Source organism: Vigna umbellata, chromosome 2, assembly GCF_029865625.1.
Source record: "Vigna umbellata cultivar VRB3 chromosome 2, Vumbellata_1.0, whole genome shotgun sequence".
In the NCBI taxonomy this organism is placed as follows: domain Eukaryota; kingdom Viridiplantae; phylum Streptophyta; class Magnoliopsida; order Fabales; family Fabaceae; genus Vigna; species Vigna umbellata.
The window spans coordinates 10,526,214-10,545,906 of record NC_142166.1 but is presented as its reverse complement, the minus strand read 5'-3'; the positions used below and the strand labels follow the sequence as shown (position 1 = coordinate 10,545,906).

The window sequence follows — 19,693 nt, the reverse complement described above, 5'->3', positions numbered from 1 at the left end:
AATTTGATAAAGTCAAATAAATTTTATCACAAAAATAAAATTATAAATGAGGAAAAAATTATAAAAATTATAAATTATAAACGTTATACGCTTCTTTTTCACTAGTGTGAGCAATGTCACCAAGAGATTAGAATATAGTTGACTATATCTTTAAGAACATAAGAAACAAACATATTAAGAAATAAATATTTTATCTTTTAAAATGTTTTTAGTCAAACAAAATTTAAATAGTTCACTTATTTACCTGTACATCGTGTAGGTCCATAGTTAATATTACAATAATGAAAAAAAAAAGTAAAAGAGATAATGCTGTAATATCGCCGACAAATATGCTTTTTCAAACGTTGAACATGTATGTTTATTTCCACAAAAATTGTCACCTAGGATGTCTTGCACTGTTGAACATTTCTTTCACCTTTGAACATCTCCAACGGCCAACTTGATTCAGATGTAAATTTCTTATTGCTTTTTCATTAAAGTAATAGTACAATTCAATAAAACCATTTAAATTCTTAGAAGCTTTTTTTCATCTTGTTTAAATTCTTGTGTTCTTGTGTATATTACTCAATTTGTTAATTTGATTCTGATATTTATTGTTTTAAACAAGTTTATAATATCTAATATGCTTGAAGATGCATTTGAATTCTTTTATCGGAACCTTCTTGAATAGTTTGAACAATATTATATTCTTCAATATCATTTTTGCCACGACATTGTATTAAAATGATCTTAGTAAACTGTCATAGCTAGCTAGAGGTGTTAGATATGTATATATTAATTGATTAACTTTATCTACTCCATGCAAAGCTCGAATCTACGTGAAACGTAATGCTCGTTCGTTAACTTTGTTACATGAGATTTTTTCGATCATAACAATGATTTAATATATATTAAAAAAACTATATATATTAAAATTAGTGTGTTTTGAAAATATAATAGAGAGAAAATATAAAAAAAAATATATAATTTTTATAACCATTTCATTGTGTTCAAGCTTGAAATAACATTATTATTCGATTTGGTTTGTGCAATGTTTACAAGTTTAATATAATGAATTTATTGACTGTATTCATTCATGATTAATTATAGTTATATATAGTACATAATTTATTTGTCTTAATTTAAAGTTATTCCCATTTGAATTTTAGATGAAAAAAGTGAGCATGAAGAAGGCTTTAAAGTTGGCAAAATTCAGTGGTGAACTTAAGGTATGCTGCATCCAATTTCTTGTGTGACTAAATTTGTTTGTGAGTGAATGTTGCTTAAAATGTGGTGATGAATTGCAGGGACTAGATGCAGCAATTGCTAAGGCGACTAGCTATAAGCATAAATTACCAAAGGAAAAGCACATTCGTAGTAAGTGATTTCTAGTAAATGTTTAATGAGTTTTGGTTAAAATATAAACAAAGTTCTACCTTAGAAAAGATAAATACGAGTTTATATATATAAAAGATATTTTGACTGATAAAAGATTTTTTAGGGTGATATAAAAAATAAAGACCATGATATTTTAATAATTTTTTGACAACAAATTATGTGTCATTATTATTTTATTTGTCCTTGTATTTGAAATGAACCAATCACAAACTACCACATAGGTTGTTGTAAAAAAATTATAAAAAAAAGTTGTTAAAAAGATATTTTTCAAAAAATAAATATGTTAGAGTTTGATTCAAAACGAACAATGTTAATTGTAAAGATTTATGTGTGTTGATTTTTCCTACGGTTTTTTATTTCAATATTTTTAGATTTAATTGAATATGATCACTTAATTTTTTTTATCTTCAACTCAGTCTAGAAATTGACACTTTTTTTTTAATGTTTTCAGCAATTTTTCATTCACTGTCTCCGTCAAAACCTCGCAGTGAGGTGATTTACTGTATAGAGGGTCTTACAAAGCGTTTTAGCCATTCTAATAATTGGAGTGTATGTTCCTAATTAACGATTTTCCGATCTGTTTTTGGTTGGTACAGTAGAAGCTTGTTCATTGTGTATTTCTTCAGGTTGCCATGAAATCACTTTTAGTCTTACATCGTGCCATAAGGGAACTTGACTCTTCCATTTTTGAAGAGCTTCTCCACTATCGCAATGCTAAAGGTTACATCATTGACTTCTCATTCTTTCATGGAAAATCAGCCCCCAGCGGTACATGCTTTGCTCATTTTCACTTTTCCAACCTTCTCTTTCTCTTCGTTTCTCTGTTCGTTTCTAATTTATAAAGTCCGACGTATTTTTACATTTATTTAATAAAGTATAAAGATAAAATATCATAAAATAGTTAAATTTTATATTTTTTTTACGAAAAATGTTAAGAAATGAATTTTAAACTTTATTTATCTTATAAAACCAGTTTGTAAGGTGAGATTTTTGTATTTATTTATATATTTTAAATTAACTTTATTTTTAATCAATGTAAAACTTTCAATAAAAAATAAAGTAAAAAATAATAAAGAGTTGTATCAAAATAAATATAAAAAATTTATGTGTTAAAATATATTTTTTCATTTATATTATAAGAAACTATTAGGTATAATAAGTATGAACTTGGGTTTTTCTATTTGGATATTACTTTACTAACTTGGATATTTTGGTGAAAAACACTAGATTTTTCTATTTGGATTCGTCATTATGCCCTCTACCTTGAAGAACGCATACAATGTTTCAATGTAATAAACTATGACGCTGCAACAAATAGCTCGGTGAGAAATTTAGGTCGTAATCTTTTCCTTAGTTTTTGGATTATTTGACATAACAAATTGTGAAATAGGTTTTGCACATTTATTTGGTAACTCTTATTAGGGTGAGCAAAATTGAACTACATCAACTTTGGATTGAATTATTTTAAAATTAAATTAAATTTAAACGTGTTTTAAGATAAATGCATTGAACTGTGTCATTATTTAAATGAATTAAACTGAACTTCGTCAAGATTTGAATGAACTAAATTAAATTGAACTAGGGTAAATTGTTTAATTATTATTCATACACATTCTATTTTAGGCTATATTTCTCAATATCGTAGGTTGTATTCTGTTTTGGTTTAAATGGTGTTATTTAAGAATGTTCAATTTCCATGAATCAAATTTATAGAATATTTCAATGTAGATTTTATTTTAAACAGTCGAGTTTTTTTTTTATTAAGTCAACTTACTATATAAATTTAGTTCACATATTTTTTACAACCCTAACTCTTCCATGTCCGTCATTGATTTTTGCATGACATTCTCTTTCTATGTGCTGCATTTTATTACTTTCATTTTTCAACTTTTCTGTCGCTTCCTTTGCATTTTTCCATTGTTTTAGTTTGATGACCATGCGATGCAAAATTCTTGAGATAGAGCAGTTGGTCCAAATTAATTATCTTGTATTTTAAAAAAAAATATTCATGATAACAAATTTGGTGGTTGAATTATTAAATTTTTGTATGCGTTTTCTATTTTTTACTCCTTGTCCACAAAAGTGATTGCTTTATTTTTGTGCTGTAGTATTATATGAATAATTTTCATTCCCTCTTGCTCCAAAAGTATATCTTTTCTTGACTTGATGTCTTTTTTTTAAGGCTGAATATGTTTTTTGTTTAATATTTCATGGTTTTATTTAATATGATTTCTCAATTTTTTTTCTCAATTTTATCCTCATTTTATTTAAATGGCCACGTGTAAATAAACATTTGATTCTATGGACATTTAGAAATATAGTGAAAAGCTTGACACCAAAATCTTGTTGGAGCAATTGCCAGCCTTACAAAATCTCCTCTCCAGACTTCTAGATTGCAGGGTAACATTAATTAGTACAACAACCTAATCATGATGTTTAATTTCCATTTGATAATTTTAATGTATGACTCACAAGAAAACCACTTTCTATTTACTTTTACAGCCAAGGGGTGTAACTGAACAAAATCGCTTAATTCAATATGCTACTTCAATAGTAAGAATTATCATCTTTTATTAAATGATTTTCTTCGTTTTAATTAGATCTCTTAAGAATTTTAATTCTGTGCATATATAGTTTTTGATATTGACTATTTGATGAATCTTTAAAATATAATTTTTACGTTTTAAAATATATTCAATTTTTTTAATATATCAATTTTAAAGATTCAGTAAATAATAAAAAAAACTCGATAAATAATTGTACTCATCTTTTGATGACGTGTTTGTTTGTGATATTTATCAACTAGGTTGCTGGTGAAAGTGTCAAACTATATGTTGCAATAACTGTTGGAGTGGTTGAATTGCTTGACAAGGTGAAAAAAGCTCAACACTATAAGAATGCAATTTAATTTTATAAGTAGTTGTTAAATTTTATTTATTTCTATTTTGGCACAGTTTTTCGAGATGTACCATAATGATGCTCGTAGTTCACTTCGAATTTATAAAAAATCAGTGACTCAGGTACTTTACATATTGTCAATTTTTTATTTGCATTTATGCATGCTTAATTCTTTTACCAAATTCGTATTATGCTTGCTGAGTTATTTTTTACTGTAGGCAGAATGGTTATCTGAGTTCTTTGAAACTTGCAAAAGATTAGAATTTGGAAGGGGGAGAAAATTCATCAATATTAAAATGGTATTATTAAGCTTGTATTTTTAATTTATATATTGCTTCATAGTGAAAATGTTTGACATTTGTTTTGCAGCCTCCTGCTTCTTTTATTAGTACCATGGAGGAATATATTAAGGAGGCCCCAAGCTCCTTAATGCTAGAACACAACAACATGGTATGATGCTGAATTGTGAATTACATCATATGTTTTTTCTTCTAAGAGGTTGATGGGAAATAGGTTTCAATGAAAAAAAAAAAAGTACACCTTACTTATCATTTAGTTCACATGTTTTCATTTTCACAGTATTTTTTCAATGCATGTATCTTTTAGAAGGGTTGAATGTGTAGAGATGTTTATTGATTCAGATTACTCAGACTCAACTTATTCAATTAAATCTAATTAATTTAGGTTGAATTTTAATTATGATTGAATCAATTCCAATCCAATTGAAACTAATTTATTTTTATTAGGTTAGACAATGAGTTAAGTATGGAAAATCCAAAACTCAACTCAAAATCCATCCTTATATTTATATTAATTATGAACAAATTATGTCTTGAGTTATTAATTTAATTTTAAAAAAAATGGATTGAATTAGATTTTTTAACATAAAATATTTAGAAATTCAATTCAACCTAACTCGATATTATTTTAAAAGTTGGATAATGGATTTATTATCCTATCCTACCCAGGTATATCATTGTATCATTAGGGATTTTATCAAAGTAATATGATTGGTTGGATACAGATTACATTATCCAATAAGGTAGGTTTGAAATTCATTTATTGGGAGTTTAAGGTTAATTTTTTATTTGGGATTTAATGGGTTTATGGAACATTAACTATACGTATGCCTAACATGCACGCTGGATTTATGGAATCATTAAACTCCTTTTGAAATTGTTAAATATATTAGGATTTCATTGCTCATTTACTTGTTATTAAAGTGTACAACTATACGTATGCCTAACTTGCTCTTTCATCATGTTTATCTCATTTATCTGTGCACTACATATTTTTCTTTGTTGCTTTTGGGGTAATAGTTTATAGTATTAGGGTCATATATGTGTATGTGTGCGAAGACAAATACTAGAGTTATTCTTTGATGCTATTTTAAATCTAAAGAGAAGTGAGTGTTTTTATAAATTAGAAAAGTCTCTGACTGTCATGAAAGAAGATCCAAGCCATGACAATTTTCTCATTCTAGATATTTTATAGTTAAGCATTAATTTACAATGAAATTAAGAAAAAAAAAGTCTAGGTTATTTCGTTTTAGAATGAATAAAATTAATAAATTAGTTTGAAGAAAAAAAGTTGTAATTTTTTTAGTTAAGTGAGTCTATCTATTTAATTTACCAATCTGTAGTGGGTCGAGTTAGACTCTCAACAGTAAGATGGTTTGAATTGACTCACTAAGTGACCTATCCGTAATGGATTGGACAAGTTAGATAGCTCGTTTTACTACTCTACCAGTACATCACTATTAATTTAGATGGAGCTGTAAAGTTGACTTAATGATAATAGTTGGAACGGAGGATGAGAGAGGTTGTATAGATTCAACTCTCTCCACCAACAAAATACTAAAAACTAATACTTATTGATGGATTAATATTCGTCGGTGATGAAGGCACAAAGACAATGCAATGACAGGGTAATGACACAACAACAACAAAAGTCACGACTAAACTTGTCACTTTGATACGTTCTTATCCATTGAAAATTAACACATCATTAGTTATATTTTTTCTAATGATGATCTTGATGGAGTAATTCCTTACAAACATGGCTTCATTGTGTTTGATTAAGTTTTGTCACAATACATTGTAAAATATAAAGATATGTCTTTCGTAAGACTGAAAATAGTAGATCATGTAAAAATGCAAGTGTTTCATTTGACAGATGATACATCACCTTGCAATCTTGGCTTTGTCTAATAAGCGAAGCCTTTATGATATGGTGAGCACACAAGATCTTTAAGCTTACATACCTAACAAAAATATTCTTGAAACTTATTTTTGTATGGAATGTCTTTGTTTTTTGTTTACCTAGATGATTCGTGCAAGCATGGTCTACATCAAGATCTCTTGGGATATAAGCTAAAGTTGCTTTATTTCAAGAATCATCTTAACACAAGCTTGTGTCTACTCTGATTCACCAATTTTTCTCGTACACTCTTAGATTTTATTTGTTAAGTAAAATGACTCTTCAAACTAGCGAAAAGACATTTTATGTTGCATGGAGTTCTTTTAATGCATCTACATCCGCACTCGTTAAATGCTGGAAGATTAAGTTATCTTAGTTCAAAAGCCCTCAATGACTAGAAAAGGATTTTCAATGAGTCTTTCTTTCAAGCTCTATATAATTTGAAGAAGAAGAATATATAGAAGAGAACAATTGTTAAGTGCTGAAATGTTACTAAAATCATTTTGCACCCATAAAATCTACAAAAGAACACTGTTATGTTTGGTTAACAAACTAGAAGAGAGTTTATATCTTTGTATATGTCGTAAGATGGTAATTCTCTCTAGTGAACAAATTCTTATGATTTTTTTATCACATATTCATACAAACCTTGTTTGCTTAGTCAGAGATGACTATGTTTCAAAAAATACTCATTGTCTTAGTCAAGTATAATTGTTGTCCAAAAATTAGTCTATCTTCACCAAGAAAGATCGCATGTCAAACAATATTCAATGGGATAGAGATGAGTGATTGGAGTCTAAAAAATACTTGATTTGTTTAGCCAAGAGTATATGAGGTAAAAATATCCAACATTTTAGATACATGTTAACTTAAAATTGTGTGCTTATCATGAAATCAAAACTCCATTTATTAGATAAAACATTTGCAACCTCTATGATTTGTTGTATATATTAAACAACAAATCATGTAGGTTTAAGAAACATTTTCGTTAAGCACAAAGATAATTTAAGATTGTGTGCATATCATTGGATAAAGAATCTACTCATTAGACAAAACATTTACGTCTTACATAATTTGTTATATATATTAAACCCATAATATTTACATACAACATTTTCATGTTTTATACTTTATTATGAAAATACTTAACCAAAACTAAACTTGTTAAACTTTATTTTAACATATTTAATTATGTTATTTCAGTCTCATAAAGATAACTTTAATAATTTGTGTATTTATGTGCTTATCATGGAATTAAAACTGCACTTATTAGACATAACGTTTGCAACCTACATGATTTGTTGTATATATTAAACAACAATAAACGATAAATCATATAGGTTTAATAAATATTTTCATTAAATAAATATTTTTATTATACAACATTAACTTAAGATTGTGTCCATATCATCAAATAAAGACTCCACTTATTAGACAAAACATTTACCTCTTACATAATATGTTATATATATTAAACACATAATATTTACAGATAACATTTTCATGTTTTACATTTTGTTGTGAAAATACTTAATTAAAAGGAAACTTGTTGAACTTTATTGTAACATATTTAATTATGTTATTTCAGTTACCACAGATAGATAACTTTAATAATTTGTGTATTTATGTAAAGGAGAGATATATTCTCAAATGGGTGGGTGGTGGAAAGGAGATGAATAAATATATAAATGGTTACTATTAAAATAATAAATCAAGATTATGGGTAATGAATGTCACACGATAAGGATGAAACTCAAGTTACTTCGAGAATTTAAATAAATCTTACTCAAATTTTTATTCAATACATATATCCGTGTCTTATAAATTTGATATTTTAATATTACTTTAAATACATTTTAAATTAATATTCTTATTAGGATGACAATAGTGAAAGACTTATCAACAACAACAATGCAAGTTCAACGGGTGATATCTTGACTATAAATGACGATGTTGTTGATAAGCCAACAAATGCTTATACTGAAAACAACATGGTTGTGCCACAACCTGCTGAACTTATGGTAAATGTTGTTTCTAATTGTACATTTTCCATTTCCTTTGACAACAAATTCTAAAATTCAATGTTTTGTTTTTATTAGGGTTTGCATGACTTACTCACAGGAGCATCTGAATTTGAAGAGAAATCTCTAGCAATGACATTTATCCCAAGTGGTAAACTATTCTCTTACCATAATGTAATGTCATGCAACAAAACATTATTAAAATTTATTTATTTATTTTGTTGAAATATAATTGAACAGAAAATGATGAGAATCGGACAAGCCCAGAACTAGGTTGGGAGGTTGCACTTTTTGCTGAACCAGAAAATTATAATGGGAATATAACAACTGAGATGGAGAATAACAGAGAGGTTAGTAGTTTTTGCGATTTAACTATAATTATAATGTTCTTAACTATGAATGTTTTGATAGAGTGATGTGCATGACTTTTGAAAGAGAAAAAAAATTCTGACTGGTTTTTTTGTTGTGATTCCTTTGATGTTTTGAAAAAGAAGGTTGGTGGAATGGAGTTGTGGAAAGATGATGATGAGATGAATGCTGAGAAAGAAGAAAGTGTAAGTGAGTTTAGTAGCAAAGTAAGGTTTAATCCTTTTGATCATGATGATGAGCAATTTAAGATGCCATCTCCAAATTCACTTCCTAACGTTCCATATGAAATGGGTGAGATGCCTTACCAACATTTAATGCAGCAACAAAGAAAAACAGCCAATCCTTTTGATCCTTCAACTGTGCCAACACACCCAACCCAAACTACATAGCTTTCTTTAGGAAAATTGATTGTTTCTTACCATCAAATGGGTCTAAAAACTTGTATGTTAAAATGTCATTATCAATTTGTTTGTGAAGGTAGGAAACTCCCAGGATATATAGGTTTATGCATGTAGGAAACTCCAAGGATGTTGTTGTACAACTTTATGCATGTGTATCACTTTAAATTAGAGTAAAAACACCGTTTGTAATTTTTGTTCTACCACTTTATGCATATGTATACTTAAAAAAAAGCAATACCGAACTAATTTATAGACATTCAAACTATTTATTTTTTAAACATGTATTTAGATTTAAAATCTAATTCTATTATTTAGATTTGGATATGTAAATTTTTAAACTATTTTAAATATATATATATATATATATATATATATATATATATATATATATATATAAACTTAGATTTAATTTCGATTCCATTCAAATATATATTATATATGTAACAATCAATTTTCCTTCATTTTTGTCAATCTTTTCAAGTTAATATTTTTTTGTTGATTTCCTTTAAAGAATTATCAAGACAATAAATGTATGATTTGTGACAGTTTGTGATTTTCTTTTTAATTTTAAAAAAAAATATTTATGTGTCAAGTCAATATTGTCTCACATGATAATAATAACACTACATTTTAGAGTCAGTGACATATGTCAGTGTCACGTGTTAATATTAATGTTATATGTTAGTGTCTTGTCTTCAATATAGTCCCTATATTCTTTATTTCTTGTTCAATTTAATTTTAATTTTTTTTTAAAATGGAGCAATTTTTTGTTCTTTTTCAAATTGAAATGATATATTATTTTCTCACATTTCATTAGTGTCAAATTTCTTTCATGTCTTCTCTAAAAAAAAGTCTAACATAAATACCACTATTTCAAAATCATTCACATATTTATTAAATATTTCTAATTTTGGGTTAGAGTTGGTCTAAAATTAGAATGAAAATTTTAGAAATGGGACTAACACCATTTGTTTAAAATTTTAAGAGGTTAAAAATCACATAAAGTATTTAAATTAAAAATCAATTAAACAATTTAACCTAAAAATCAAGATAACATTTATATAAAAATTAAATTTGCTCTCAATTTGGAAATGGATAAAATTGATCACTCTAAAAAAATTTAAAACTGAATTGAATAAAAATAATGAACATAGATATCGCATTGAATATAAGATACTGACATGTGACATCGACATTAACATACGACATTCCTACTATGTGACACTATTCTAGTTTGAAATATATAATTTTTTAAAATTAAAAAAAGTAAAAAATAATTTAAAAAATAAAAAATAAATAGAAAAACCACGTGATATACATTTTTTTTTGTTAATTATTTAAAAGAATCAAACGAAAAGATAAACTAAATTATTATTTTAACCTTATTCTTATCCGTAAAAACATGAGTATTTTCGCATTTTTTAGATATCTATAATATTGTGTTAACTGGTAAAAGTATTGTAATTTAATTAAGTTAATTTTGTTTGTATTTATTATGAGAAAAATATAATATCCATTTATATACATGTATTTTGAAAAGAAAAATATTAATTTTGTTAAAAAGGCATAGTATACTCTTCAATAAAAAATTTAATTTCGTATAAAAGACGTCATCTATAATTTTTTCAAATTTTAAAAACCGAAAACAAAAAGTAATATAATTTATCTATGACACATTAATAGCTCGTGAAAACACAGACAACTTTTTTATAATAACTCAAATTATTTTCATTATTTATGATTCACCACATGTTTTGTTTTTCAAATATCAGTCCTCATTACTTGTGTAAATTCTACAATATTATTTTATTATAAATACTATCATATTTTTAATTTTATTAATATTATAATTAAGAACATCAATTAAGTTATTTAATTATTAAATAATTTTTGAATTTAATAAAAAATAAAATTATTAAACCAATATTAACCATACGTGATAGAGAGATTAACCAATTATTAAAAAATCAAATTTACGAAATTGTTTTATTTTAACCGTCCTAAACAAGCATCACCACACTCTAAAAATAAATAATCAAAATAAATAATCTGATACTCATATTTGTACTGAAAAGTAAAAGGAGACTGTCAAAGTAGTCCAGAACAAACAAAATAGGAGAAAAAGAATATAGGAAGAAAACCTGAATGTGAACAATAAACAGTACATAAATTCGTGAAATGAATAGATTAAAAAAAGAAACTGATAATCAGTTTTATACAAAAAAGAATATCTCAAAATAACTGTTAATGTTTAAAAAATCAATAAACAATTACATTAAAAATACTTAAATAGAAATACTAAATGTGTACACAACAGAGGTATCTCTTTATAATAGTTATAGATATTTGAAATAAACATATATCTCCCGTTAATAAAGGATCATGAAATTTTTTGTTTCATCTTTTTCTTTATAAAAAATAAGTATAATTATACATGTATTATAACAATAAATTATCATATTATATTAAATTAAATAGTTTACATAATTTTTTTTACAAAATGATAAAATTACATTTACGAGAAAGATCAGAAAAACAATTAAATTTATTACACTTATCATACTAGTTTAAATATTATAAATCAGAAGTCGAGTTGATTAGATGAACCAAGAATTATGAAAATATTTCCCGTAATAGTAAAACTTATATAATTTTTTTAAAGATGAGTGAAATCTCTTAAAAAATCTTAAAGAAAGATTAAAAAGTGAATTACTAAAATTTATGCTTTATTGATTTTATTTTATTTGAAAATTTTTCATGCACACATTTCAGAAAAATCAAACGTCTAAATATCTTAGTCAGATTATACACTTTTTATACTATTAATATACTAATTCCTGAAAAATATTTTTACTAACAATGATCCTTTTGTTAACATGGTTGCATTAGTTAAATATAGTTTTGATATTCTTATAAGTACTAGAAAAAAAAAAGGAGATCTAATGTTGATAGACTATTATTTACAATACATAAAGGTTGGTCAATTTTTTTTATAAAAATCAATAAAAAATCAAGAAATGAGAGCAATTATAGAGTGTAACAAAGTAGTGAATAATTGTTTGAGATGAATAATGTTCTCGTATACACGTACTTTTTACACCTTGTAACTTAGTAACTAGAAAATAAAAGACATATAATGTAACATTTAAAATAATACAATTATCTCAAAATAATTAAATAATAGATGTAATAATGAGTTCTCAAAAGCATAACCATCTCAAAATAAAATAAACACATGTAAACATAATTCTATTATCATAACTATTACCTAAACATGTGACACTAACTGCAGTAATAGAATAAAATAACATGATATATTATACAAATGATCATAATTCAGAGTGCATGATTCAACAAAACTTTATTGGATTCAAAACAGTAAATTGAATAATATAAATGTGAAAAAAAAAAACTCAAAACTTATTATTTTGGGTTTTGGATTAAAGGGTAGTATCAAATGTATTTATGTAATTGAATAATCAATTGATAAATATCCCTCCCATATTTCTCCTTCATATTATTCAACAAGTTATATTAGTGTTGATAATTAGTGATAGTTTATCATTAAAATCTTGAGGTCAAGTGTGATTGAAAAATAAATAAATTGAAGAACATATAATTAAGATAAATCCTTGTATGTGTTGTCTTTTCAAGTTTTTTTTTCTAAGATGGCTTTAAACATTTTGGAATTAGTTTTTTTTTTAAGTTTTATCAAGTTGATTTCATGTATATTTAGCTTTTTGTTTTTATTAAATTGAATTTGGGTTCCACTTAATGATTAAAATATTGACAAGAAAAATTTGATTTGGGAAAAATTACAAGAGTTGATATCCTTTGGGAATTTAATTTATTGATGGTGTATTTTGATGAATAATTGAGTTTAATATGATTATTGAATTTAAGAGATTTAACTAACAGTTTAAATAGAAATTCATCCGAATTTATATTTACTAATTCAAACTTTAATTTAATTTGTATTGATTTGTACCGGATATGGAAGATTTTCACGGTGAAATTTTGTTAGAAAAAAAATAATTAGTTAGTAACAATAACATGGTCGTTGTAGTATAGTGGTGAGTATTCCCGCCTGTCACGCGGGTGACCCGGGTTCGATCCCCGGCAACGGCGTTTTATTTTTTACAGCCAAAAAAGTTATAATAATATTATAAAAACGACGTCGCCTGAGAGATTCGAACTCTCGCGGGAAAATCCCATGTACTTAGCAGGCACACGCCTTAACCACTCGGCCAAAGCGACTTTACAATTCATACTTTATTTTTAGTTTTGTTTTTAAAAGAAGGTTGTTTATAGTTTGGTTGCAGGTTAGGATTATAATTCATCCTCTTTACTTATAATCTAGCCTGATTATTATTTATATTTCAATACATTGTGATCTAATCATCAAACAGGACAGAAACGGAGATTGTCCTCATTGTACAACCCGGTGAAAAAAAAAACGTAACTACACACGATTAATCATGATAAATCAAACATTAATTTTATGGGTTAAATTATTAAAACCATAATGAAAATGAACTTGTATTAAAAAAATACTTTAAATATTACATCACAAATTATGTTAACATAAACATTCATTTCATATATATTAAATCATATCTCAATTAAAGACAAATTCACTTTAGAGAAGAAGACTTATATGATCCTAAAATACTTTGCATTGCAATTTTTTTTTTTAACACAATATCATTCGAGCATGATTCTTTATCCCTTGATCTCAAAAGAAAACAAAAAAGAGAACAAAATGATATATGTGGTTGTGGTTGAAAACTAAATGACAAATGAAACAATAGTCGTGAAACAATATTCTCCTTTTTTTCTCCTAAAGTTTTGATATTGGAATTATGAGTAATTTACACAGCTCTCAAGTTAACAAATATCTTAAGATGTGGATTATTATTTATTATTAATCTTAAGTGTCCATTCAAAATACATGTTGAATATTATGAGAAAATAATATAATTGTAGATATAAAAAACGAGAACTACATTTACACGTTAAATTATTGATGCACTAAATTTAAGTATATTTTTTCACGCTAGTATAATATTATTTAAATATCATTTTTAAATATATATATATATATATATATTTTTTCAAAATCAATTTCTAAAAGTTGAGATTGACTAGTAAGAGAAGGTTGAGATGAGAGGTTTGAAACTAAAGCTTAAGATGAGTCCGATTGAAAGTCAAGAAACAAGATGAGACTAAATATTGAGATAAATTATTTTAGGTTTAAACTCTTTAGTTGTCCCTATTTATGTGAGGTTTTTTCATTTTGATCTCCTTTTTATTAAAATCCCCAATTGAGTCTTTAAAAGTGTTAATTTGAATTAATTGAGCATCTGTCGTTAAATTTACTTAACAGGGTTAAGTTTGTGCACAAGTGGAAGGTTGATGTGTCTATCTTTTAAGACGTGGCATTGTGAGAGTTGAAATGTGGCATGGTGAGACCTGAAATTTGGTAAAATGTAATAATTTAATGTTTATGTGGGTAAATGAAGAAAAATTATCTTTCCCAACAACAGAAACCATTTTCAATGGAAAAAAATCCAGCAGGGGAGCTCTTTTGCCTGAAGAGATTGGAGCAATTCCTGGCACCCATTTTAGATTGAAGAGGATTCTCAGAGGCCATGAAGTTCACCACATCAAAAGAGCCACCAAAAGCATTGTCAGAAGCACTGGAAGAACCATTTAACATTCAGATCAAACTGATCCGCCCATAAATTCTCTATCCTAAACAAACCCAGTAACCCCATTTAACATTGAAATCAAAGCCCACAGAACTGTTCTTCTTCAAGACATTCTCAACAAAAACAATTAACTTTTTTCTTTTAATCTGTATTTTAATCCACTCACATTGGTTCCAAATCTCCTACCATACCTATTATCCTTCTCTGTTTTAATTTTCTCTAACTAATGCTAATTTTAAAAAAAGATACCCTCTTTAACGTGAATCGATTGAAAAATTGGAACCAAAGGTGAACGAAAAATGATACCTTGGAGTTGAAGGGCATTAAGGTAGAAGGTAAAGATGTCAATTTTAGTGTTGCAGTGACTGAGAAATGATAAGAATGGATATTGATTTTGTTGTTGGATTGTTGATGATGAGAACCACCATAAGAATATTCATTTTGTTGTTGTGGTGGTGGTCCTTGTGGTACTTTCTGGGACTAGAAAGACCAGAAAATCTTGAAAAGCAATAAAGGGCATACATCAGATTTTGCATATCAAATCCAAAGTTGAGGTCTTTGAACTCTTTGAGTCTGGTTTTGAACTGAAAAGTACAGACACGAACAGAGATGAGAAGAGGAAGAAAGTAAAGAGGTGTGAGGGTAGAAAACGAAGATTATTATTTTGTCTTTGGATCTAACTTTGCCTTTGTCTTTGGATCTAACTCTTGTCGTTGACCACTAAACTCCTTCAACATTGAGGCGCGACGAGATGGTGGATGCGTGAAGAAGGTGGCGGTGTAGCGAAGGCGCTACTAGCGTTCTCACGATGGCTTCACGGTTGCGGTGTAGCAAGGTGATGAAGGCGAGACTGAAGGCTTCGCAGCGGCTTTACGACGACGACACTAGGGAAATTAGGTTTGTGCTGTTGGAAAAGATGACTCTGAGGTAGTATGAGTGATGTGGCAAAAACTGGCCACGTCAACGTTCTAACATGTGCACAAACTTAACCCCGTTATATAAATTTAACGGTAGGGGCTCCATTGATTCAAATTAGCACTTTTAAGGACTCAGTTGGAGATTTTAATAAGAAGAGGATCAAAATTGGAAAAACCCGCATAAATAGGGACAACTAAAGGGTTTAAACCATTATTTTAGGCTGAAATTAAATATAGGTCATTTAAAACCAAAGGTAGAGATAAGTCGCCTCATGTCCAAGGTTGAGACAAGTCTTTCCAAACCAAAAGTTGAGATGGACCAACTCGGGTTGAAGGTTAAGATTACGAATGTCAAAAAAATTCGCGCGCCACAGATATCTTCAGATAAAATCTGCGACAGATAGTTGGTAACCGCGGATACTTAGTACCCGTGGGTTGCAGGTAGCATGTATTTTAATATTCGCTTATAAACGGGTCGGGTGTGGGTGTTATACTATCCGTACCTGCAAATATCTGTTACCCACAAAAAATAAAAATAAAAATTTAATTTATATTTTAATAAGTTAAATTTAATTAAAATTAACATTAATTTATATTTTATAAGGTTAAATTTAATTAAAATTAAATTTTAATTTACATTTAATTTAATTTATATTATATTTTATATATTTTTGTAATTTTATATAAATTTATTTTCATAACTTATAAAAATATATTTCTTAAAATATTTGCGGGTGTCCGCGAGTATTTTTTTAGCGGGTATCCGTGCTGGTAGAGGGTCGGGTTGCGGGTAGGCATTATTTGTGCCTGACCCGACCCGTTGCCATTCCTAGTTAAGATGAGTCGTCTAGGACAAAAGGTCGAAACAGGCCATCACAGGTTGATGGTCGAGACAAGTCTTTCTGAGCCAAAGGTTGAGATTATCCATCTTGAGTCGAAGGTCGAGAATGGTTAGCTCAGATCGAAGTCGTGATGGGTTGGCCTAAGCCAAAGGTCGAGATTGATGGGTCGGGTCGAAGTGCTAAACAGGATATCTTGGATTGAAAGTTGAGATGGTCGTCATGGGCCACCTAGGTCGAAGGTCGAGACAGACTATTCTAAAAGCCAAGACAAGTTGGCTGAGGATGAAGGTCGAGACAAGCTGTTTGGGTCGAAGTTCAAGACATGTTGTTCTAGGTAAAAGGTCAAGACAGTACGTGATGGGTCGAAAGTAAAGTCATTTAGGTCCAAAGGTCGAGACTGGCCGACAAGGTTAAAGGTCGAGACAAGACATTTTGTACCAAAATTAGAAATGGGCTATCATGGCTAGAAAATCAAGACTGACCTGCCCGAACCAAAGGTTGAGATGTGTTGGATTAGGTCGAAGGTTGAGACAGAGTGACTTGGGTCGAAGTTCAAGACAATTGAATCTAGCTTGAAGGTCTTGACTGGTCGTCTCGGCCTAAAGGTCTAGATTGGTCGTCTCATGCAAAGGTATAAAACAGTCGTCTCGAGTCAAAGGTCTAAACGAAATGCCTTGGGCCAAAGGTCGAGATGACCTTCCAAGACTGAAGATCGAAATGAGTCATCTCGAACTGAAAGTTGATATGGGTTGTCTCGAGTCAAAGATCGAGATGGGTCGTTTCACGCCAAATGTCAAGATAGGTCATCCTAGGCCAAAGGCCAAGATGGGTAGGTCTGGGCTAAGTCGAAGAGGAGATAACTCATACTTAAGGTTGAAATGAGTTGTCCCATGCTAAAGGTCGTGACGCGTAGGTCAAGGATGAAAACTAAGACGAGTTGGTTGAACAGAAGGTCGAGACGATCTATTATAGGTTGAAGGTAGAGGTGGGTATGGCCGAACCAAAAATTCAATACTGACTAACTTAGGCTAAAAGTTGAGACTGGTTGTCCAGAGTCAAAGTTCAAGTTGGAATGTGTTAGACTAAAGGTCAAGATGAGTCTTTTGGACCAAAGGTTAAGAGGAGTTATCCCTAACCAAAGTTTGAGATGTGATAGCTTTGACCAAAGGTCGAGACTAATCTCTTATATCAAAGTTTGAAACTGGTTGTTTTAAGTCGAAGATATTTAAAAAGATTAATATTTTTTATGTGTAAGAAAAATCTATATTAATCGGTTCTAATTCATATAAGATTTTTTTAGATTTTAATTATGTAAAATTTTTTAATAGAGGTTTTAGTTATGTGGGTCTGATGTAAGTAGATAACAATATGTAATATACCAAATTTACATCTCTACTAAAATAAAAAAAAATAAACAAATCAAATTTAGGCTTTTTAACTATTACCAATAATTAAACTTGTAACCAAAAACTAGTGTTAACTAGTATAAGTAATCTTTAACTAGTTAATTATACTCTTTGGATATTTATATATATATATATATATATATATATATATTAATTATAGTTATATAATTAACTCATTCACTAAATACTAAGGTAAATGTAATGTAAAAACAGATTAAGAAACAATAAATTGTACATTAATGACAAAACAAATTATTTTAGTGGTAAAACTTGTCAGTAATTTGAGACAAACGTGACACGAGTCACCGTTTTTGACAAGCTCATTTCCCAAGAGAAATGACAAAATAGTGTAAAAGAGACAGAAACAAAAGACTGACATAATTTTGAAACGGTAATAAAACAAAACAGTGTCTGCATTTATTGTCCCCCAAAATTCAAAGATCACTTACCCAAAAGCTACAGGATTGGCTGTTACAACGTAGAAACCCAACGTTGAAATAAAAAAACGTCTTCTTCCCAATTTTTTCCTTTCCATCGCAGAGTTTACATGGTAAAATTTCTCTCAACAGTGTCATCAAATATATACTTTTTCTGAATTTTATATAGAATAAAAATAAAATAAAAAAGTTGAATAACTTATAAAATAAACATCATATATTTATTTTTTAAGCTCAAAAAATTCATATGCAGTGATTTCAGAAGTATACACTCTACTATTAGCCTTTTACAAATATAAAACATTAGAATTATACCAGAAACCCAATTGAAGATGCAGAAATCAATGCTGAAAATTACCAAAAACCTGAGATCATAACAATAAATGAAAAGTATGGGAAGAATAAGTTAATCTCCAGTTCTTCTTGCATATTAACATTGGTCCAAGAACAAAGAGAAAAAGGAAACAAGAGAGTAAGCTAACAGATTGAGCCGTCTTGCCAATATCACGATCGGCAGCATCAGAAATCAAAACTCAAAGCAGAAGATGAAAAGAACAAAACTTCACATCCACATCAGCTAAGAATGCACATTTGCCTGAGATTCTGCAGAAAAAGACTGTATTCTTCGATCCAGTAGGCTCTGACAGCTACAATCCTCACCATATTCACCTCTCTCAGCTTCAGCAGCTGCCACCACAATCATAATGGAATCATCAGATCAATAAATATATATATATGGGGCAGGTAAAGAAGAAAAAAACTAAAACTTTATAGCAGTGTTTGAAGACAGAAGTGTGAAGGGACCAAATAGTGGGTGGGGATGAATATTTTGGGAAGAAATAAAAAGAAAAAGAGAACAAAGAGAAAAGGTTGCATGAAGGCTAAGAAATGTGTATGTTTGAAAATGAAAGTAGTGTTGAGAATTGAATGTGTAGCTGTTAGCAGCGAGTGCAATTTTGTCCATAAAAAATTACAGGACCCCATGAAAACGAAGAAAGTATAGAAGAAAACAAGGGAAAAATGAATGGTGGGTGCGTGTGTGGGCGCAGAGTTTTAGACATGAGATAAATCTGCTTGGTTCGGCTTAACAACCACATTCTCTCATCCCGAATCAC

General features: G+C 28.5%; 1 protein-coding gene and 2 non-coding genes across 3 annotated transcripts; 2 read left to right on the top strand and 1 right to left on the bottom strand.

The window, feature by feature from the left end:
* Positions 1-1,163: 1,163 nt before the first annotated feature.
* LOC148203399 (putative clathrin assembly protein At5g35200) lies at positions 1,164-9,253 on the top strand. Its single transcript, XM_088107599.1, has 13 exons — positions 1,164-1,208; positions 1,287-1,356; positions 1,829-1,926; positions 2,004-2,145; positions 2,605-2,699; positions 4,184-4,249; positions 4,332-4,397; positions 4,494-4,574; positions 4,645-4,725; positions 8,352-8,495; positions 8,574-8,646; positions 8,736-8,845; positions 8,990-9,253. Exons 1-13 carry the CDS (start codon positions 1,164-1,166, stop codon positions 9,251-9,253), a joined length of 1,335 nt encoding a protein of 444 aa, XP_087963725.1.
* Positions 9,254-13,321: 4,068 nt separating this feature from the next.
* TRNAD-GUC (transfer RNA aspartic acid (anticodon GUC)) lies at positions 13,322-13,393 on the top strand. The gene has a single exon. It is a non-coding gene; the product is annotated as a tRNA-Asp (tRNA).
* A 47-nt stretch (positions 13,394-13,440) lies between these two features.
* Positions 13,441-13,522, bottom strand: TRNAS-GCU (transfer RNA serine (anticodon GCU)). Its single transcript has one exon. It is a non-coding gene; the product is annotated as a tRNA-Ser (tRNA).
* Positions 13,523-19,693: the final 6,171 nt, after the last annotated feature.

Excerpts from the sequence above, each read along its gene's own strand:
- LOC148203399 (XM_088107599.1), top strand. The coding sequence starts at position 1,164 with ATGAAGAAGGCTTTAAAGTTGGCAAAATTCAGTGGTGAACTTAAG. Across the intron at positions 2,146-2,604 it reads TGGAAAATCAGCCCCCAGCG|ATTTTTCTATTTGGATTCGT; the intron begins GTACATGCTTTG and ends GAAAAACACTAG. Across the intron at positions 4,726-8,351 it reads TGCTAGAACACAACAACATG|GATGACAATAGTGAAAGACT; the intron begins GTATGATGCTGA and ends TATTCTTATTAG.